Here is a 23132-nt window from a genome sequence, read left to right as displayed (position 1 = left end):
CTGAACTGATAAATGAAATACGGCAGCTGTGGAAAGCAGAGGAGAGGGGAGAGGCGAACTAGATGGATTTGGTGTACAGAGTGGGAGGGGCTTGGTCCATTTCAAAGAAATGTGGAGTATGGAGCATACCCATCCTACAAAAAAAAAAAAAAAAAAAAGGAACCAGAGGCCTCGTTGGAACTGTGGGTGCCTGGAAACTGGTCCACAGTGGCCAGCACTGTCCCTTTGAACTTTCTGAGTGATGGAGACAGTTTAAATAACCTCATATGGCTAGTGGCTACCCTATTGGACGGCTCAGGGTGGGCCAAGGAATGCTTGCTGGCAGAGGCCTTAGAAAATGGGCTGGCTCCGAAGATCGGTTGACTCAAAGATCAGTTGACGTGTCGGCTTGGTTCTTTGTACGATTTCAAGTGGAGACACACCCATGTGTCAAAGCAGTGTGGGCATCCAACCTAGGACGGCGGGAGAAAGGCAAAGTTTTAAGCCCTGGCTTCCTCCAGGTATGAATGTTGCAAATGGAGCACTCCACCAGAGGAAAAGTGAGGAGGGAGCTTTTTTTTGTGGTTAAATCTTCTTTTCTCATGGGCGCATTTATGACTGGTGCACTTGGGAAGTGGGTGAGAGTGGGCGGGCCAGGAAGCAAGCATTGATTATCCCCAAGGCTGTCATCCGCTTGATGGACAGGGGTAATTAGTGGATTAGGCAAGCCCCAATCAGAATAAAAGCCCAGGAATGGTATTTATGATGGATGGGCTCACCCCAGCCCTTTCATCTGAGGATCTTAGGAGCCCTTCATCTCGCAGGATGGGGTGGGGAAGGGTGGTTTGGGGGGACAGAGCTGTGACAGGCATTCACAGGCCCTGTCCATCATCCTGCACACCCACTTCTGGAAGCCGAGTGGATTTCTGCCTCGTGCTTGAAGCAGCGAGGGGTCTAACTGTGCTCTGGCTGGGGCAGGAGGTGCCAGGTTCTTCTCGAAGCTTGTTTGCTTTTCGTGTCCCTGAGTCTGAGCTCAGCAGGGGCTGTGCCTACACAGAGAGGGGTGGTGCTGTCGGCTGCATCCCTCATGCTCACCCTGCTTAAGGTTCCTGCAGACCTGGGGAGGCGGCGTGTTGGCAATAACCAGCCCAAGATGCTACAGAGAAGGTCACTATGGGATGGGCATTTGGCCCAGTGGTTTAAGCTGCTGCTTGGGACACCGCATGGCACGTTGGAGTGCCCAGTTTGAGTCCCAGCTGCTCCACACGCATCCAGTTTCTTGCTAATGTACCTGGGGGCAGCACTGGATGGCCTGAGTGCTTAGATCCCATGTGGGAGGCCCAGGTGGAATTCCTGGCACAGCCCTGTGCCGGGCATTTGGGGAGTGAACCAGGGGCTGGAAGATTCCCTCCCTCCCTCCCACCCTTCCTCTGTCCTTCACTCTCTCACTCTGTCATTCTACCCTTCAGATAAATACATAAAGCTTAAAAAAAAAAAAAAAAAGATCAGCAGTAATGTCCAAGAGAACACCTGGACATGAGACAAAATCACCCGTAATCGTAGCACGAGTAATGGCAACTGTGAATATTTCCGGCGTGTTTCTGTCGGGTTTCTTTTTACACAGAGTTTTTTTGTTTTCTGTTTTCTTTTACTCGTGAGCGAGGCTCCTGACCATTTCTAGGGGGGCTTTGTAGTCCCCACCCCGGGCCTCTGTTGCTGTCAGCACATGTGTTTGGCCACCTGCTCTGGTTTTTCTGGACTCCCACAGAACCCAGATCTAATGCGGGGCCCAGCGTGCTGTCCAAGCCACTTTGTGCAGCCCCGAGGCGGTTGGGACCGGAGACTGGAATTATGTGTCTGACTGCTTTTGCTTCCGAGAATCGGGGTAACCTGCACTGCAGTCACACTTCTGGCCTCAAATTCCAGCCTGAGCTACTTCATGGCAACCTCTTTGGGCTCTAGTGTCCCCAGCACCTGCCTCAAAGACTGTTGTGAGCAGGTAATGAAGCTGCCAGTCAGGCTGTGCCCTCAGTGTGGCTGGCAGCAGCGGCAACAGGAGCACTCATGAAACACGTGGCTGGGTGGGCACTGGGTGTGGCCGTTAAGACACCACTTGGGATGCCCACATCCCGCGTTGGAGTCCCTGAGTTCAAGTCCTGGCTACACTTCCAGTTTTCTAGTTTCCTGCTAATGTGCACCCTAAGAGACAGCAGGTGATGGCTTGAGGAATTGGGTCCTTACCACTCAGGTGGGACACCTGGATCAAGTGCCTGGCCCTTGACTTTGGCTGGGCCCAGCCCCGACTGTTGACAGCATTTGGGGAGTGAACTTGGAGATGGGAGCTCTGTCTCTTTGCCTCTCAAATAAAAGAAGCAAAAAATAAAATGCATAGGTAAACACGCAGAATCCCAGGCCCCACCTCTGACTGGGCAAATCACAACAGCATTTTACACGACCCCCGGGGGATGGGTATGTAAGTAGAAGCTTGAGGAGGGCCTGCTTGCATACCTGGCACCTAGCAACTGTGCAGAAAACTGATGCTAAATGATGATGGCAGCAGGGCCTTGGGAAGGTCCAATCCTACGTCCTATAGCTTGGGCCATCCTTAGCTGTGACCACTGGGGAGCCATCCAGTCTGGCACCTTCTGGGCAGGACACAGGCCTTGGAACTGGAACCTAGTAGCTCATCCCTGTTCTCGTTAGAGTCCTCCCAGCTCTCTGGCTCCTCTCACGTTGCTGCTCTCCCTCCCACACAGTTCCTTGTGTGGCAGGGTGGTGTCCAGTTCCCTCAGCTGTCCCCCGAGGTCCCACTGTCACCGCGGGCCAGGCTGGGAGAGGCAGTTGCTGCATTATTTACGGCGCTCCGTTAACCAGCCGTGCGATGAGTTAACACAGTTTATTCTTCCGCAGCGTGTGTGGGATGCCATCCTGGGCCTCTGTTTAACACAAAGCAAAACAAAGCCAAACAGAACCCCCAGCCAGCATGGCTATTGGCTGGCTCTGCTGCCCTGGGCTGGGCCAGTGGCTTGCCCTGGCCTCTGGCTCTGGGGGCGAGTCGGGGATGAGGTGGGGAGAAGAGGAGGGGTCTCATCTGTACGTGGGGGTGGGGATGGGGAAGAGAAGCAGGAGGTCTTCTTTCTACAAGGAAGAGCATGACTTCCTTTTTTGTCTCCCTCCGGGAGGGACCAGGCTGCTGCCCAGTCAGGGACCTATCGGCCAGGGTCTCCTGTCACCTGGCTGGTTTGGAATTCACGCCACTTGCTCCCTGAGTAACGGCTGCCTGATCTTTTTTCTGCTCTTGGCATTTGGGGTTCACTGCCAGACCTTGCCCTTGAAGGCTGCCCACGGTCACCTTGTCCACTCTGCCTGCTTCTGGCTCCTCTCTGGGGTAAATGCACATGACGGTGTCCCTGAGAAGAGCTGCCCAGGGTCTCTGCTTCCTTGTCACTGCGCCAGCTGAGCCTCTGCCCAGAAGCGCTTTTCCTCGCCGCCTCCATTTCTGTCCATGTCCCCCAGTTTGAAAGGGAGGGCCACAGGCTCAAAGATGGTGAATGACATGACATGAGAAATGGAGGAGGGTGTGTGTGCAGCTCGTGTGGGAGGGTAGGTGGGAAGGAGGTGCAACAGAATGTTCTGGAAGAGGCGACATTTGAGCTGGGCAGTGAGGGTTGAGTAGGAGTTGCTGACACTGCTGAATTCCCCTGGAGGTGTGGAGAGCAGACGGACGCGAGATGGGTGTGTGTGGTGTGTAGCGCGAAATGGGTGTGTGTGGTGTGTAGCGTGTGGGAGCCCCTGGGTGGTTGCACGGTGTCACTTAGATGATTTTCCAGGGAACCCTACCTCCTGCTGCAGGGAGTCAGGCTGTCACACGGCGGGTCAAGGGTATCCTCTCTGCATTTGTAAGCAGTCTCACGTGTTATTCTCTTTTCTTTAATAGGGGCACTTTTCTTCCCAACCCGGTGTGATCTGAGTTCTCTGTTCAACACGTTGTGCAGGGTTCCAGAAATCCCCACTCTCCTCCCTCAGAAGTCTCCAGGGTTCTTGGGGGAAGAGTCCTTTCCCTTAGACCTGAGTGCTCAGGGAGACTTTGGTTTTCTTTGACTTGGTTCTGTCCGGAGAAATTGTGAAGCCATTGTGTGCTCACTGGTGAGCTCGGCGGTGGGGGAACGTGTGCATTCCTGGGGACAGGACAAAGTCAGAGACCTCAGAACGAAGGCTTGTGGCCCTTCACCGTTAGCGGCTGCAGATGGGAAGATTAAGGACTTAGAGTTGCCTTCCAGGAGTGTGCTAAGCTCATCCAGCATCTTGATTGCACGTCTTTTTGGAAACTCAAGTTGGGTCTCCTTTACTAAGTCTTGTGGTCAGAACCTCTTTTTTCTCTCTCACTTTCTAATCTTTCTCCAATTGCGTTCCCCTTCCTTTCTTGTATCCTCCAAGCTTTTAAATTTTTGTAGTAAAACTACCTTCAGGTGGGTAGAAACTTTTCTTTTCCTTGAAAGAGACAAAAAAAAAAAAAAAGAAAAAAGTCTGGAACAACCCAAAATCACCTTGCCTTTAAGTTTTAATAACATTCACACACACTCCCCCACCCCGCTTCTCAACAAGGAGGTTTTTGTCTTCTGTTCTTAGAAGTTGATTTTTTTTTTTTTTTTTAAAGAATCCATTAAATTATACATTGCCTAAACCAGGTGGGCCTGCCACTCTGATAGACTGTCAAGTGTCATTAAGTCAGTGCTGGCTGCGTGGGTGTTCGTGGGCGGGGAGCTGTGTGCCCTACCCCTTGACTACAGAGGAGACCCTCCTCTTGTTGCTAATTCGGTCAAGAATGAAATGAGGCTCCATGCGGGGGCAGATAAGTGCTTTTTAAAGTGGTTTAGCCCTGGTTTTCAGGCACACTCGTCTTGGGGTTGAAAACGCCACCCCACCATTTACCGAGGAGCGGCAGACAAATCGGCTGACACCGCACACTCAGCTGCCCGGCCCGTGTCTGCCTTTACTGTGCTTAGCTCAAAATGCTTCCTGCCTTGGCTGGTCTGCGCCTGGCACTAGGAGGGAGGGCTCCAGCCTGGATGGTGGTCTGACTTCGAGAATTTTCACCATGTCTCCCAGTGAATGTCCTGAATGAGGTTAGTCTAAGGAGCTTGTAAATGCTCGAGTCCAATGGAGCAGGTGTTGATTGAGCACTCGCTGTGTCCCAGGCATTGCACCAAGTACTTTTTATGCATGACCTCATTGGTTCTCAACCCAGCCTAAACAGTGACTTATTCCCACGCAGAGGCTCCGTGGCTTGCCCTAGGTCGCGTAGCAAAGAGCTAAGGGTCATGCCAGGAGGTCAGGCTCCCTGGTTTGTGTTCCTTCCTCCTTTCTTGCATTCTCTCGGTGCTCAGTGATTGGTGCTGTTGGTGTTGGTAATGGGATTGTTTGTTTTTATTATCACTGTAGGGAAACAGGCCCTCAGAGGTCAAGTGGCATCCCCCAGTGCATCACTGGCCAGGCTCTGAGTAGAACTCAGAACTTGGTGCTCACTCTGGCATGCTCTAAGTGGGTGTGCCTCACCCTTTTCCTGACAACCACTGGTCATCTCAGTGAGCTGCTCCGTGGATTCCTGGATAGAGGGAGTCGGTGCTTGGGAGATGAGCCCCTGGCTCCCAGGACCTTCTCCCTTGTGTGATGAGCGATTCCTTTGCCAAGTGATAGATCGGGCAGTGTTTCTGAGCATCCTCAGATGGCTTTTCCAACATGTTCTCATCATGGCTGTGGATCAGAAAGGGAGGGCAGAGCCAGGCAAGACTGGAATTAGTTGGTGGAAACTTTATGCTTTGAAGCAGGGTTGAGGAGGGTCTGGCCCACGGGCCATATAAGGCCTGCAACATCATTTGGTCTGGCCTTGCTAAGGAAACCACAGGGGGGACTCGAAATTCAATAAATCTATAGCAGGCTGATGTTAATGTAGTAACTTTGAATGGCTCATGAGTGATGTTAGATATCCTAATGGCTCTCGGCAGAATAAAGGCCCCCTGGGCAGGTCTCCAGTGGCCAGAGGACCCTGACCTCGGCCCTCTGTCTTCAGTTGCTTGGATATAGATGTAGGATACACTTATTGGGTGTCATAAAAAAAAAAAAAGATTTATTTATTTGAAAGGCTGGGTTATGGGAGGGGTAAGGGGGTAAAGAGGGAGAGAGAGAGGTCTTCCATCTGCTAGTTCACTTCTCAAATGGCTACAATGTCCAGGGCTGGGCCAGCCGGGCCAGGAGCTTCATCCAGGTCTCCTACGTGGGTGTAGGGGCCCAAGCACATGGGCCATCTCCCACTGCTTTCCCAGGCACATTAGCAGGGAGCTGGATCAAAAGTGGAGCAGCCAGGACTTGAACCTGTACCCATACGGGATGTGGGCACCGTAACCCATTAAGTTACAAAGCCAGCCCTGGGTGGCACAGTCTTGATGGGCCTAGAATGGTGGTCCACACTCTTGCAAGGACTCATTTAATGTCAGCAAATACACTTGTATAGTTGTGCTCTTATGTTGAAGAAACCTCTGGTGCACAAACACAGGTCGGAGGCCATGTGGTGACAAGACCTGTGCCTGAGTGTTAGTTGTCACCAGCTAGGGGATGGCAGCCAAAGGGCCTCTGCCAGGAGCCAGTCAACCAGCATCCCTGCCCTCGTGCAGCTTAGTGTCCCGTGGGAGCAGACTGAATCCGGGGACCTGCACACTGGGCCATGCAGGTCTCCAGTGCGCAAATGTGTAACTAGAATTGATAGGATCTATTAGTGTGTGTGAAGCTGACGCTAGGGTTTGGGTGGATTGTAAACTCATGGAACTATTGTTGCCCAAATCTCTAATTTGATCTCATTTTTTTTTATGTAGTGACTTTGTTGTATTCATTAAAATGATAGATGACTGTTATCCAACAAAACGAAACAAACCCACACAGCGGTCGCAAGGGAGGAAAGCACCAAGACAAAAGCAACTCATGGGTCCAAACCTTAGCTCCTAGAGAGAATGGACAGCGAGAGATGTGCGTCCTTAGGTGATCCTCTAAGAAGCATTCTTTGTGTGCACACCACTGTCCAAATAGGAATATATTTAGTTTTACTTTGATGTAACAGAAGAGAATGATACTGAAGTCAGATTGAAGGCATTGCTGCACATCAGCTGTTTCCTCACTGAAAGGTATCAGTTTCTCTGATGACCCTGGAAGGCAGTGGGTTCCTTCCTCCCTTCCTCCTTTCATTTCTTTATTTCTTTATTTATTTGAGAGGCAGAGGCAGAGAAAGAGAGCTTCCATCCACTGGTTCACTCCTGAAACGGCTGCAACGGCCGGAGCTGGGCCTTGATCCGAAACCAGTAGCTTCTTCTGGGTCTCCCATGTGTTGCAGGAGAACAAGACTTGGGCCATCTTCTACTGCTTTCCCAGGACATAGCAGAGAGCTGGATCGGAAGTGGAGCAGCCGGGACTAGAATTGGCCCCCATATTGGATGCCAGCACTGCAGGCTGAGACTTTACCCACCACTCCACAGTGCCGGCCCCAGCAGTGGTTTCTTAACTGGGGTGGTTGTGCCTCCTGGGGCAAATCTGGCAGTATCCAGAGACATTTTTGTTCATCCCAACTGGTGGGAGTGGATCCCATTGTTGTCTTGTGGGTAGAGGCCAAGGGTGCTGCTAAACATCCCACAATGCATAGGATATTTAGTCCCCACCCCCTGAAATATGTAGCCCAAAATATCATTAGAGGTGAGGTTGAGAGACTGCCATAAAGGTAAGACAAAAAAGATTAAAAGCATGAAGGAGGTGATAGCATTATGTATTTTCATTCAGTTGCACTTTAGACCATTTTGATTGGACTTCTGTAACGAAAGATGTGGTGATTAACCTCATCATGGTTTCCCCTTCTCCTTTTATCAACAAAATCAAGCGGTGGCACATGTTATTTTTACCTTGTCAGGCTTCCTAACATTTACATTCCGTTCTGTAACCATAACCACCAGGTGTTTGGTCTCACTTCTCTGTTTATGATTTGTTGCCACACCCTATCTCTAACCATGGTTTCCCCTTTTCTGGGTTTATTTTGAGTCACCCCTGGTGGGTTGGCCATTTGATCTTGATGTACGTTTCATGTGTTTAGGAAGGGAGGTGTCAGCCCAAGTCTGGTTTGCCTTGGTCAGAATTGCACATGCAGTTTTGAGCATGTGCCCAAGTGCCATACGTAGACGAGGAGGCGAGAGACGCTGGGTGGGAGCGTGGGGCATGAAACAGGATCCCATGGAGGGATGGGATTAGATAGGGGACTGGACTTTGAGAAGACATCCACGTGAAAGCAAGGTTGTTGGTCTTAACTGTGCCAGCTGCCAGCAGGTTAGAACCAGAGCCTCACGAGCATCAAGGGCAGGTGGCGGATACCGTGCCGCGGGAGGGTGGTGGCTCCCCGTCAGCTGAAGTGTGCCAGGGAACCACCTGTCGCCATACCGTCCATCGACGTTGGGTGTTGGCCGTTGGGTGTTGGCCGGCAGCTGAGTGGCTATATTTAGATAACTTTCCAACCTTGACATTCTGATGGGCTACTTGTGCTTCTCGGTTGCCACCTGTCCTGGGGAGGAGCCTCAGTCAGTCTGCTTCCCTCCTCCCTGCTGTTTGGGACAAGGCTGAGAACAGCCAGGGCCGTTTTGCATGAACAAGGGATTCAGGATGCAGCCTTAAATGTTCTAGACTCCTTATATTTGGCCCCACCATCTGTCAGCTTGAAAGTCTGTATGTTAGATCTTGCCAGACTAGGGCCATTCCGTGTCTGTCGTGTTTACAGGGCCTAAGCACATTCTAAGCTCCTTCCTGGGCCAATGCATGTGTGTAAACTGGGCAACCTATCGTAGACATGGCAAAGGAAGACAGCATACACAGGTTGTTCCCTGTGTAGCTGGAATCAGGTGTTCTGTTGATGTCGTAATCGGATGTCTGTCGCAGTGTGACTTACGGGTGTCTTTGTTTCGTTGTAGGGGAGCTATCCAGTTTGGGAAGATTTCATAAACAAAGCAGGAAAGCTGCAGTCCCAGCTTCGGTAAGTAGAAGCATGTGTTCTGCAAGGAAGGGCAGTAGCCTCAGGGGAGTGGAGCTGACGGAGATGCAGGCTGCGGTTCCTTTGGCAAGTCTGAGAGAGACCGGTGATTTGAGCATTACCATTTATCAGCTATGTCCTGGCCCCTGGTCCCCATTATGTAAAATGGATCACCTGGCTGCTCTGCCAGGATTTTGAGAGTCAAATGAGGTATTCTGCGTAAGGTCACGGTGGGCAGCAGGTATGTAGTGCTCACTCTGTGCCAGGCGTGTGTTAACTTGTTTAAATCTCACAGCCCTAGAAGGGGAGTATAGTTTTTATTCCCATTTTATTGATGAGAAAACTGAGGCACAGATTAACTACATAATTTATCTGCAGTCATCTAGCTAGGAAATGACAGAACAGGGATTTGAATTTAAATAACCAGGCCCCAGTGTCTAAGTCCTTGTCCATCCTGCTTACCCTGCTTAGAGAGTTTAGACCTAGTGTTAACTGTTGGGTAATTCCACGTGTGCTGGGTGGGGAGACTGACTGCAGATGGGGAAGGGGGATCCTTCTGGGCAGGTGGGAGGAGGGAGTGTTCAAGCACTGCATTGTGGGGATGGCCACACAATGTTACATTTGCTAAGGATCATTGAATCATCCACTTAAAAAAAGGTCACTTTTAGGGTATGCAAATTAAGCCTCAATAAGGCTGCTTCGAAAACAAACCAGATCTCCTGCGGATCTCGCAGAAGCTGTTGTTGCCTGGTGTGTGTTTGTTCAGAAAGGACCATTGGATGTGAAATAGAAAGTGTGTCAGCATCTACTAGCTGAAGCCCCACCCTCGGCGGGGAGAAGGGGTCTTGTTGTGCTCAGTGGCCCATGAGGGATAGAGCATTCGAAGCAGTAATTATTTTGGTGATCCCCATACAGAGGATGTAGGGGGATGACATTCGTTGATTTGGGTGGATAAGGGTGGTTCAGAGAGAAGAGAAGGTAGGTGTTTTCCTGGAAAAACAGCCACATGCATGGCGGAGGTCTTCTGTAGGACAGCCATCAAACATTTGGCACATTTTGTCAACTTTGCCTTGTTTGGCCTCCTTTAATTGGCAGGTTTTCAGGGCTGGCCGAGCAAATGGTTCTCGTCCCTTCACCAATGAGGATGTGAACGCTTACAGTAATGAACTCATCGGCCGTCCTCATCGCATAAAGTAAACTTACACAGTAGCCCTTTCCCCACTGGTTCGAGGAACATTTTGTATTTTTAACAATATTCCAGGCTTCTTTATTGTTTTGTCAAACTGAGACATGGCTTTCAGCACAATAGGGGCTTCACGCGTGTGGTTGCATTGACTTTATTTGAGGAAGGATCAAGTTAAGACTACAGAAGAGGCCGTAAATCTTGGCGTGTTTAAGCAGAATCACTCCTTTGTGTTGCCGAGGGTTGTGTGTTTGCTCTGCCCCTTCAGAGAAGGCCGAGATGTCTTGTAGCTGCATCAGACAGTGAAGTATGACTGTCATCTAAAAAGCTCTTAATTCCTTAAAATTGCCCACTGTCCTAGTTTTCAGTGGAACCGTGGTGATCGCGTAATAAGCCAGGCCCTGCTACGGCTGGCTCATGAAACTTGGATGACTGGCGCAGAGGTGAATGGGAATCAGTCCCGCCATTGTGTCAGATATTAATTGCAAATCAGAATGAGCTATTTATAGATCCCAGCATGTTTGATAAGCGGAACTTTTCCAGGGTTCGCATTTCATATGAAATCTTTAAAAATAGACACACTTCTCTGTGTGTGTGTATATATGTCATTGTTTTCAGAAATTTGAGCAGAATGTTTCTGCGCTACTGGAAAAATACCAGGCCTCATTCTGGAGTTGGGGTGTTCGGGACTATCGCTCACCCCGGGTCCTTCTAGGAAGCCTTTGTTTCATGGCCAATGTTGCTTCTGTTCAAAGATCACCCCCCATCCCCCGCCATTTTGATTTCTTTCTAGTCCTTACTGTACTCCTTCAGCAGTTCCGCATTCTTCAGAGTGCCTGGTACAGATGAGATTCACAGAAACTGTAAGTGCAGTTGTGAAGTCCCTGTGTGCTGGCTCTGGGGTTGGTTATTTGGGACCCAGTGCCCTGGCACAGGCATTGGCAACCTGCATGAGGCCTTGGGTCATCATAACTCTAGCAACCCAGTAGACCACAGGGTGCTTGAGGCATCCATCCGATAGTGCCCACGAGGGGTCAGGAATCCACAGTGATTCCTAGGACAATAGACGAGTGTATAAGTAGATGTCAGAAAGTTCATGGAAAATGGAACTAAAGGGTAAGTGTATTTTGGTGCCAAAACAGTTTGGAAATCATGTAGTGTTTTCATAATGTACATGTCCTGTGTACTTTTTGAAGACCCCTCATGCATAGATTTCAAATTTATTTTGTACCAGAATGAGCTTCTTTTGATTCTATTTTCTTTTTTAAGATTTATTTATTTATTTAAAAGGCAGAGTTAGAGAGAGGGAGAGACAGTCTTCCACATGCTGGCTCACTCCCCAAATAACTATAACAGCCAGAGCTGGGCCGGACTGAAACCTGGAGCTAGGAGCTTACTCTGGATCTCCCACATGGTTGTCAGGGCTGAGGACTTGGGCCATCCTCCATTGCTTTCCCAGGCCATTCTCCCACATGGGTGCAAGGGCCTAAGGACTTGGGCCAACTTCCACTGCTTTCCCAGGCCGTTAGCAGGGAGCTGGATCGGACGTGGAGCAGCTAAGACTTGATTCGGCACCCATATGTGATGCTGGTACTGCACACGGTGACTTTACCCATTACACCACAATGCTGGCCCCTTAATTTCATTTTCTATGAACTTTTCAAAGCCCCTTTGTAGTAATTTCTTTCCATTCTCAGCTTTTAGGAATTTGGAGGATCCAGATGCAACAGTGTCCTAAAGTTTAAAAAAAAAAATCCATTGAGTGTAAGGTAACTTAAAAATGTTATCTCGGCCGGCGCCGCAGCTCACTAGGCTAATCCTCCGCCTGCAGCACTGGCACCCCAGGTTCTAGTCCCGGTTGGGGTTCTTCCAGTCCAGCTCTCTGCTGTGGCCCGGGAGTGCAGTGGAGGATGGCCCAGGTCCTTGGGCCCTGCACCGGCATGGGAGACCAGGAGGAAACACCTGGCTCCTGGCTTCAGATCAGCGCAGCGCGCCGGCGTAGTGGCCATTTGGGGAGTGAACCAACAGAAGGAAGACCTTTTTCTCTGTCTCTCACTCTCACTGTAACTCTGCCTGTCAAAAAAGAAAAAGTTATCTCAAATAATAAATAAAATACCAAGTTGAGAAATAGTATGTCAGTTTTGTTATAATTAGGTTTTAGGGAGAAAACTCAACACTGCCGGGATCTTGCCTTGCAGAGGGTCAAACCTGGGCTGTGAGTCCTGGTGCTGGGATGCAGCTCTGGTGTGAGCTAGTCATCTCCCGGGTCACTTTGTTTCAGTGACCTCCGTTTTGCCATCCCCAAATGACTTGTTTGGACTTCATGATGTCTCTCCAAGATCGAATCATCCCCCCAATTCGTATGCATATATATTCTGGTTCTACTCAAAATTAATTTAATTTTGTTTTATTTTAATTTCATTTTATTATTAATCATTATTTTGTGATGATTTTTTTGAGGTTGAAATAGCTGTCTTTTCTCCTTTGCAGGGTTTTGCCTGGTAGTCATGTTACGTTAGTCGGGAGAAATGGGCTGGGAAGAACTACCAGCAGTTGTAACCAAGCAGGGATGAACTGGATATCACAGGAGTTGATCCAAGTGGGATGATCAAGCCAGTGGTTGTCTTTATCCAGTTGGTTGTTTCTCCTAGAAGGTTCCATTTGTCCACAGCAGAGGTTTTAGCCCCAGAGCTGGCGTTAGTTTGCTAGTGTGAGACATCGCTCATACTTTTGTTATCTGTTTGCATTTTAGGACAACAGTAGTAGCGGCAGCTGCCTTCTTGGACGCCTTTCAAAAAGTGGCTGACATGGCCACCAACACACGTGGTAAGCAGATGGAGGGCCGACTTCCAGCATGAACTGAATGCAGCACGCAAGCCCTTCCCCACGGATGGTGTCCATGGAGATGCGGCTTAAGTTATCAGAGCTTAGCTGACTCCCATTTTTCATTTTTCAGAACACTATGGGATTCCACATCCTAGCAGTAGAACTAGTTTTCCAGTTCATACTGCACCAAGAGGGGGAATGGGAAACAATAGGGAGCCCCGTGTGTCCCTCGGTCACTTTCCCCGCCTGGAGAGCCTGAAGCTTTGCTCTCGGATGTTGTTTCTCCCTCCTTGCACAGGCTGTCCTGTGCTTTTCCTGTTGGGGCGGTGGGGAGCAGCAGTGCTGATGGATGGACCGTTTTCCTGGGTTCTCGTCGAACAAGGGACCCTGATATGCTAAGGCCAGTCTCCTGTTGGGTCCTCTCTGTTGGTATGTCTCCCACACTTGACTCCACACCGATTGAGCTCAAGACCATGACTTACTCATGCCTGAGCCACGCCCCCAAAACAGTGCCTAGCACACAGTGACGGGTGTTAAAGCATGTTTATTCAGTCCATGGAAACGGGGAAGTCTTGAGAAAATCTGACGGTGTCAGTGAATAGCAGATCATCCCAGGAACATCCGTAACTTGTGGAAGGTATGAGAAGAGTGAAGACACGTACCCACCACTGTGCATTGCCGGGAGCGTGGCCAGCCTCTATTCAAAGGGAGGGCGCAGCCATTTGACCACAATGCAGCCACTCTCTTCTGCCACCTGCCTTTCTGGGTCTCCTGGTCGCCCCGACAGCTGCGCTCTCATTCTCTTCATTGTTGTGGAGACGTTGGGAAATTTGGGGGTTGGGAGGTTGCCCCGAGTCGCCGAGTCGCCGTGTGGGAGTTGAGCTTCTGTGACCTGCATTGCCATAGGTGCCTCATTTAAGCATTTGAATGTGCAGCGAGGACCCCCACTGATTCATTTTGGAAACGCAGATGCCTTTGCACGCACTCTCAGGGGATCGCACAAATCAATACATTACTCTGCTTGTCCTGGTGGAGCTTGGATTGAGTGGGGAAAATGAGGTGTGTAAACACAGAATGTCGTTGCAGAAATAATGTTTGGTACGGTAGTAATGGTGGAATAAAGTGCTAGGGGAATATGGGAAAGTGAGCAATTAACTCGGCTCTGGGAGTCGGAAGTTTCCCCAGGGGAGGGGATATTTTTCCTCATTGCCAAGATGCCAGTGGAGTTTCAGAAGGTCCCCTGGGAGAATGTGACAGAGATGGCAGCTCCGTGGTCAGTTCTTCCGGGTTGTCAGCTTGGTGTGGGCCTGAACCGACATCTTTTTCAAAACCCTCTTAAAAAGTATTACGTAGTTTAGATGTGTCTGTTACAGACATTTTAGAAAATATGACCCTAAAGAAGAACTAAACAGGTAAGCCAGTGTTTGCCATTATTAATGTTGAGTCTTGAGGCTGGCCCTGTGGCACTGTGGGTTAAGATGGCGCTTGAGATGGCCACACCCAGATGGGAGTGCCTGGTTCGTGTCCCGGCTGCTCCACTTTCCATCCATCCAGCTCCCCGCTAATGAATCTGGGGAAGCAGTGGAAGATGACTCAAGTACTCCCCCCCCCCTTTTTTTTTCAAAAAAAGATTTATTTATTTGAAAGAGTTAGAGAGAGGTAGAGACAGAGAAGTCTTCCATCCATTGGTTCACTCCCTAGATGGCTGCAATGGCCAGAGCTGCACCAATCTGAAGCCAGGAGCCAGGAGCTTCCAGTCTCCCACGTGGATACAGGGGCCCAAAGACTTGGGCCATCTTCTACTGTTTTCCCAGGCCATAGCAGAGAGCTGGATTAGAAGAGGAGCAGCTGGGGCCGGCGCCGCGGCTCATAGGCTAATCCTCCGCCTAGCGGCGCCGGCACACCGGGTTCTAGTCCCGGTCGGCGCGCCGGATTCTGTCCCGGTTGCCCCTCTTCCAGGCCAGCCCTCTGCTGTGGCCAGGGAGTGCAGTGGAGGATGGCCCAGGTGCTTGGGCCCTGCACCCCATGGGAGACCAGGAAAAGCACCTGGCTCCTGGCTCCTGCCATCGGATCAGCGCGGTGCGCCGGCCGCAGCGCGCCGGCCGCGGCGGCCATTGGAGGGTGAACCAACGGCAAAGGAAGACCTTTCTCTCTGTCTCTCTCTCTCACTGTCCACTCTGCCTATCAAAAAAAAAAAAAAAAAAAAAAAAGGAGCAGCTGGGACTAGAACCGGTGCCCATATGGGATGCCGGTGCTTCAGGCCAGGGCTTTAACTCGCTGTGCCAGAGCACCAGGCCCGGGCCCCTGCAACTCATGTGGGAGACCTGGGTGGAGTTCCAGGCTCCTGGCTTTGGTCTGGCCCAGACCTGGTTGTTGTGGCTATTTGAGGATTGTCGTAGTACATGGAGAATTTCTGTCTCTCCATTTCTGCCATTATTTTACAAAAAATTACTGGGTCTGTTTTATATTTCCTTCTTCAGATTTTTGAGCTGGATCGGCCATCCATATCTATATCTTCTTAGAATAGATACCTGAATATGGCCTTTATTTTACTTTATTATTTTATTTTTTAAGTTATTTTACTTATTTGAAAAAGTTAGAGAGAGATAGGTCTTCCATCTGCTGGTACACTTCCCAGATGACTGCAACAGCCAGAGGTGAGCTGATCCGAAGCCAGAAGCCAGGAGCTTCTTCCAGGGTGCAGGGCCCAAGGACTTGGGCCATCTTCTACTGCTTTCCCAGGCCACAGCAGAGAGCTGGATCGGAACAGGAGCAGCTGGGACTAGAACCGGTGCCCTTATGGGATGCCAGCAGATATGTGAACCAGCAGATGGAAGACCTCTCTCTCTCTCTCTCTCTCTCTCTCTGCCTCTGCCTCTCTGTAACTCTGTCTCTCAAATAAATAAATAAATCTTAAAAAAAACCTGCTCTATATTTTTAAAGAATTTATATATCTGATGTTGCATTTTTGAGGCTCTGTGATTGATATTGTTATTATATGTAGTTAATTTTTAACAATTTATTTGAGAGGCAGAGAGAGAGAGTGAGCGACTGTCTACCAGTTCCTTCTCCAGTTGTCACAATGCTATTGGCCAGAAACTGAATCCAGGTCTCCGCTGTGGGTGGTAGAGACCTAATTACTTGAGCCATCATCTGTTGTCTTCTCAGATGCACAGTAGCAGGGAGCTGGAATCAGGAACAAGAGGTGGGCGTTGAACCCAGATGTTCCCATATTGGATGTGGGCATCCCAACCAATGTCTTCAGCACTAGGCCAAATGCTGGCTTCTGTGTCCATATTTTAATGTTTAATTATTTGATGGGTCCCATGAGATGGACTGGAAAGGTATCTCCTATGTCTCCAGTTTCCTGTGGTAGGAACCTGACCTTTGGAAGAGACTTCCCAGGGTAGATCTTGGTGGGAAGCCATTTGATTTCAGGTCATGTTTAGTGATGCTAGAACAGTTTATGTTTAGAATCTCTATGCCCTAATATAACCTAAAAAAAGTATGTGGTTGGGCTGGTGCCGTGGCTTACTAGGCTAATCCTCCACCTGCGGCGCCAGCACCCCGGGTTCTAGTCCCGGTTGGGGCACCGGATTATGTCCCGGTTGCCCCTCTTCCAGTCCAGCTCTCTGCTGTGGCCCGGAGGTGCAGTGGAGAATGGCCCAAGTGCTTGGGCCCTGCACCCGCATGGGAGACCAGGAGAAGCACCTGGCTCCTGGCTTCAGATCAGCGCAGTGCACCAGCCGCTGCGCACTGGCTGCAGCGGCCATTGGAGGATGAACCAACGGAAAAGGAAGACCTTTCTCTCTGTCTCTCTCTCTCTCTCACTGTCTAATTCTGCCTGTCAAAAAAAAAAAAATATATATGTGGTTGATAGAAAGAAGGTAGATTTTATGGAGATGGAAATGTGCTTCTTGTATGTCAGTATCAGGTATGATTTTTGTTAAGTTTTTTTCTTAAAATTTAAAAACACAGGACATGTTCTGGGTTTAAAACTTTGAAATAACGAAGTATGTAAAGTCCACCTTCACCCTTCCCAGGGATTGAGTCTAGTGTCATTGATAAGAGTTTAACAATAATGAGTCAGTTATGATGTACTGGAACAAAAATTATTTAAAAAGTGAGTTATTTCTGGAATTTTCCGTCTAATATTTTTGGGCCACAGTTGACTGGGTAAGGAAACCATGGATTGTGGGTCAGGGAGAAGTACTATATTTAATATTTTTTGCTCTCCTAAGAGCTTATGAAGTAGGTACGTGTGATCTCCATTGTGGGTGATAAAATTGGGACAGAGAGCTGACCTAAACTGACCAAGGTCACGCAGAAAGTGGTGACACTGGTGCTTGGCCAGACCTTAGTGTTGAAGCATTAAATTATGTTTCCTTATGTAAGGAGCCCCTGAATTTAGTATAACCTTATTTTTGCTTTTTTTTTTTTTTTTTAAGATTTATTTATCCATTTGAAAGAGTTACAAAGAGGCAGAGGCAGAGAGAGAGAGAGAGGCAGAGAGAGGTCTTCCATCCACTGGCTCACTCCCCAAATCACCACAATGGCCAGAGCTGAGCCTATCTGAAGCCAGGAGCCTGGAGCTTCCTCCAGGTCTCCCACATGGGTGCAGGGGCCCAAGGACTTGGGTCATCCTCTACTGCTTTCCCAGGCCATTGCACAGAGCTGGATTGGACGTGGAGCAGCTTGGGCTTGAACCAGCCCATACGGGTTGCCGGCACTGCAGGTAGCAGCCTCACCCCTAAGCCACAGCACCGGCCCCACATTTGCTTTTTTTTTTTAATTTATTTTTTTGACAGACAGAGTGGACAGTGAGAGAGAGAGAGACAGAGAGAAAGGTCTTCCTTTGCCGTTGGTTCACCCTCCAATGGCCACTGCGGCCGGCGCACTGCGGCTGGCGCACTGCGCTGATCCAATGGCAGGAGCCAGGTACTTATCCTGGTCTCCCATGGGGTGCAGGTCCCAAGGACCTGGGCCATCCTCCACTGCACTCCCTGGCCACAGCAGAGAGCTGGCCTGGAAGAGGGGCAGCCGGGACAGAATCCGGCGCCCCGACCGGGACTAGAACCCGGTGTGCCGGCGCCGCAAGGCCGAGGATTAACCTAGTGAGTCGAGGCGCCGGCCACATTTGTTTTTAAAGTTGCTTCATGTTGAATGCATCTCTGTAGCACCTTGGAGTAACAACTAAATGGGGTGCCTGGGTTTGCCTTCTGCCTGGTCCAGCCTTGTGACCCTGAGTAAATTAAATTTCACTTCTCTGAGCTTTTACTTCCCAACCTGTAAAAGAACATAGGGTTCTGGATAATCCCAAGTAACCTTTTTTTGGCTCGCATACTCCGTGATTGGAAATCGTGCATTAGGCCTGTTAAATATGGATGAAGCTGGACAGCTTAAATGTCCTTTTTTCTGTCACATTGAGAGCTTCCAATTTTTGCTTTGGGGAGGAAGGGAATGTTGGAAGCAAAGTTTCGCAGAGGAAAAATGGAGGGAGAGGGTCAGGAAAGTGAGATGTACAGAGGGACATTTGGGTTGGTTTGAGTTCTTAGGAAGGTCCTCCTGGGACTTGGAGTGTGTGGTTGGGAGGGCAGGTGGGAGCAGGAGCTTTGACGACCCCATGGAGTGGAGTGCTGGCCCGTCACTCACACGCTTTGATCTGGGAGCCTCGATGGCCAGGGTTGGTGGTGGGTGTCAGTGAAGAAGCTCCTTGCAGGCTGTTTTAGTAATGAGTCACGTGTTTTTTGTAGACGGTTTTGTTAAGTGCCAGGCATCATAGCCACTCAAATTGTTTCAAGGTACAGATTTCAGGGCCCTCCTGTTACCTGTGGAGTCAGAATAACTGGTTAGCACTGGGAAGCTTAAGCTTTTTTTGAAAAAGATTTATTTTTATTAATTTGAAAGGCAGAGTTAGATTGAGAGAGTGAGCGAGCGCGTGCTTCCATCTGCTGGTTCACTCCCCAAATGGCTGCAATGGCTGGAGCCAAGAGCTTCTTCTGGGTGTCCCATGAGGACTTGGGCCATCTTCTACTGCTTTCCCAGGCACATTAGCAGGGAGCTGGATTGGAAGTGGAGCAGCCAGGACTTGAACTGGCGCCCATAGGAGATGCCAGCATTGCAGACGGCTGCTTTACCTGCTGCACCACAGCACTGGCCCCAGAAGCTTCAGTGTTTAAAGGCTTCCTAGGACATTGGTTCTCTGGTTGTCTGTGCTGTCCCTAAGGTCTCTTGCAACACTGCCATAGCCCACCTGTCCCATGTCATCTCCACTGCCGGCCGGCAGCTCCACCCACACGGGCATGCTCAGCTTTCCCTGAAGCGCTCAGCCCTTGCTCTGTGCTGCTCCCACACATAGCCCACGTCCTCTCTGCCACCTTTCTGTGCTGAGGCTCCGTTGCTTGTCCCCCAAGAGCAGTTTGAGAGTCACAGCAGCTGTGAAACCCTCGTCCCTCCCACAGGAAGGACACTGGGGCTGTCCCCAGGCTCTGTGTGGCCTGTGCCGCTGCCAGGCGTTCCTCGCAGGGCTGTCAGGACCCGCACTAGACTGCAGACACCTCGGCCTGCAGCACAGGGCCTGTGTCTCCCTTCCCTCTGAGGAATCCGAGTGCCCAGATGTGGAGCAGCAGGTGTTTAGCAGGGTGTGGATAAACAAACTTCTGCTGAATGAATCGCCATGTGTGCACCCAAGTGTCCATACTCATGGGGCCCTGGGCCTTTGCCTCTCGGAACAGGAGGTGCTGGCAGGGGGTCTGAACCCCATCCCACTTGGAGTTCAAGGTTTGCATCTGGAGGAACCCGCTCCTGAGGTCTCTGGTGGGATTTGGGACTTCAGATCTCCCTGTGGCTGACAGAGACCCTGCTCTTCCATGATGATGCTGTTCCATGGGGAAGGGGCGGGTGGGAGAAAGGCAGCTCCCCTGTTCTTGGCTGGGGAAGTGGGAGGGGGGGGAATCCTCTCTTCTGTGTGTGTGTGTGTGTGTGTGTGTGTGTGTGTGTGCCGGGAAATAGTTTCCAAGCTTCAGCCAGTCTGGTGGTGTTTACTTTCAAGTTTTATTTTAACCAGGTTGTGTAGTTGAGACATCACTAACCCTTAACTTCTGGTTGACTTTTGAAGCCCAGAACTCTTTCATGTAACTTGAGCCTTATGATTTCTACCAAGCAAGCTCTTTTAAACTAAAAAAAAAATTCATAAAAAAGGCTGTTCTCGCAGATCTGGAGCCGACGATCCTTCGGCTATCACCTTAAAGGAATGTGATCAAATGCATTCATTTGATTAAAGATAAAAAGGCAGAGAACTGCAGCCTGCAAACCCGTGGCTGTGGACCATAAGCAGGTTTTGTGTGTTAGGTCGGTTCTGCCTCTGCTACTCCTTTCAGTTTTTGTCTTTAGGATTCTCACGGGGAAAGAGAATTTGTGAATGTTTGGGAAACAAGTTCTGTTATGGTTTTTCCTTAAGACTTGCAGGATTCAAGGGTAGTGTGTTAAAGTTGTTGGTGATTTTACTGCAAACAGGGTTTCAGGCGATAGGAGTATTATAGAAAAAAAATGAGAAAGCATCTGCTGAAATACAAAGTTTATGGAAAACTGCCTGGGTTCATTTACCTGAAGCCTCTACGTCACTGCCATGGTGGGATAGCTGAGCTCTGGGTCTCCCCCTGCTTTCCCAGGTGCATTAGCAGGGACCTGGATTGGAAGCAGAGCAGCTGGGACTTGAAGCAGCATTGACATGTGGGAAGCCGGCATTGTAGGTGGTGGCTTAACCCGCTATGCCACAATGCCGGCCCTTCTACTTTTAAAATATGGATCTAGGTGTGCTGAATTGAAGATGGCTCGGAAATCCCTATTGAGTTTATTTTCAACTTTTTGAACTTGACCTCTTGATTTTGATTCATGAGTTACAGTGAGGAAACCTGCAGCAGATTTTGCCCTGCTGGAAGTTAGGCTTAGAAGTGTCTCATTGCTGTAGTACAGGTGGGTATTGGGAGAAAGGATACTCCTGAAACAAAAACGAATGTTTGTGTTTGGTTAAAGTGGGAAATTGGCTGGGCAAAGCCAAGTTACTTTTGCTACCTTATTTCTTGTCTGTTTTGTTTTGCTTTTAACTGCAGGCCTTATGATGAGACTGGGTGGTCCTGTGTGTGCCATAGTGATGACTACTAATGCAGTCTGTCTACTACTGTGTGTGCCATAGTGATGACTACTAATCCAGTCTCGGCCTGGGCCCAGGGCAAGTCTGTCCATATCGCTGATGGACAGATTCTACATATGTGCTATATGTATGTGTATATATGTGCTGTATATATGTAGTAGCCTCCAGCCACACGTACACACAAAATGTCTGAGGATCACGTTCATAGTTTTTTTTTTTAATTGCATTAATTTTAATTTTAACAGCCACACAGAGCTAGTGGCTCCTGTGTTAGAAAGTAGAAGTCTAGAGAATGTGGCTATTCTACAAGGAAAGGCTTGTTCTGCTTTAAAGTGAATGTAGTATTTTATGAGCCATCTGATGTACGCTGTTTTGCATCAGGACACTTCGTTGAGGGCTTACTACCTTCCTAGGGCCCTGGCATGCTAAGATCACTTAGGTAGGGGTCTTGTTCCCAAGGCACTGAGTTAGTGGGCAGAAGGAGGGGCTGGGCACGTGTGTGGAGCAGAGGTGGTTAGGTGGAGAGGTTCATGTCGGTAATAATTACAGTTCTAATCAATAAGGAGACCTCACTTCTTTATCAGTAGGCAAAATAACTGTTCCTCTAGGCATGAAAATTGGTTCCTTGACAGGGGAGGGGATCTCACCCTTTATATAACAGGTCAAGCATCCCTAATCCAAAACCAGACAACACAAGTAGACGGTGACCATGTTGTGAAGCTGTTAAATGGACAAAATTATTAAAAATATTGTATGACTGTATCTTCAGATTACCGGTATAAAGTATATATGAAACATAAATGAACTTCGTGTTCAGACGGAGGACTCCATCCCAGGATATTTCAGTATGTATATGTGGATATGCCAGTATTATAGCTACAATATAGCTACAACCCTACCTCTGAAACACTGCTGGTCCCAGGCACTTTGGGAAGGGGACACTTTCCCACTTATGCAAGGCACACATGCATGCAGGACATAAATAGGCATGTGTGGATGTGTGGGATTAAGATTTATGGGAGGGTGGTGGATAGGAACCAAGTACCCAGAGAGGCTGTTCACAGGTGCCACAATGGAGGAAAAGCTTGAGAAAGTTGTTTTATGAGGAAGGCCTTCCTTTAAAGCCAGGTCAGCCTTGCCGTGTTGCCCCCTCCGGGTACACCTGAGGCAAGTTCAAGGGCTGCGGTGGTACCAAAACTGGGAGTAGATTAGTGTAGATTTGTTAACTTTTATCAGCCCTCAAACCATCCAGCGCTTATGTGCATACACACATATACGTATGTGTGTGTACATATTTTTATATTAAATAAGTTAGTCTCAATCTGATATTTAGTAGGAATAAAACATGTTGTATGGTTGATGCTATTTATAGTGATAGGCAATATAGCTACAAACACGGCTACAGACTCTGGCAGTTATGATCTAGTCATAAAGGTACAGTCCTCAACTCCCAAGCTCCCGTACAGAGGTGCTGGAGTTATTCTTGGCGTAATCAACCACCCTTCTTGGGAGCTCGTAAAGTGCATTCTTCTTTGGGTTGTGTTACTTTTATGCCTTTCCACTCTGATATACCTGGAGTCATTTTAACTCATTAACACAGTAGATTAAGTCGTACACATTCTGCTTTGAATATTAATGCCCTGTAAGTCTGGTTTTCTGTTTTCAGTTTTCCAAAGCTTGTCGTTTTAGGGGCATACTTTCTATAAAGCTCACATGTGGTGTTGAGAACAGGATCCTAGGGTGGCATGTGTATTTTTACCATTTTATAATCATATAGATGAGGATTAGAAAATAGCAAAGGAATGCATTTATTTATTGGTATTTTTATTTTATAGATTTTTTTAAGAGACGCCCCTCCTCTCCCCTCCTCTCCCCTCCTCTCCCCTCCTCTCCCCTCCTCTCCCCTCCCCTCCTCTCCCCTCCCCCGGTTTTGGTTGATG

The 23132-nt window shown here is 49.1% G+C and overlaps 1 protein-coding gene across 8 annotated transcripts in view; it reads left to right on the top strand.

Annotated features, from left to right (window-relative positions):
• The window catches only part of MTSS1 (MTSS I-BAR domain containing 1), a 169063-nt gene that overhangs the window by 15336 nt on the left and 130595 nt on the right, over positions 1–23132 (top strand). For all 8 annotated transcript variants that reach the window (XM_051844799.2, XM_002710538.5, XM_008255894.4 and 5 more), the window contains exons 2-3: positions 8973–9034; positions 12967–13040. In XM_051844799.2, coding sequence (XP_051700759.1) covers positions 8973–9034; positions 12967–13040 — 136 coding nt within the window. The remainder of the gene's footprint in view (positions 1–8972; positions 9035–12966; positions 13041–23132) is intronic.

The sequence above is a fragment of the Oryctolagus cuniculus genome, chromosome 6 (genome assembly GCF_964237555.1).
Source record: "Oryctolagus cuniculus chromosome 6, mOryCun1.1, whole genome shotgun sequence".
NCBI classification, from domain to species: Eukaryota; Metazoa; Chordata; class Mammalia; order Lagomorpha; family Leporidae; genus Oryctolagus; species Oryctolagus cuniculus.
The sequence above is the reverse complement of the archived record's forward strand: the minus strand, read 5'-3'. Positions and strand labels throughout refer to the sequence as shown.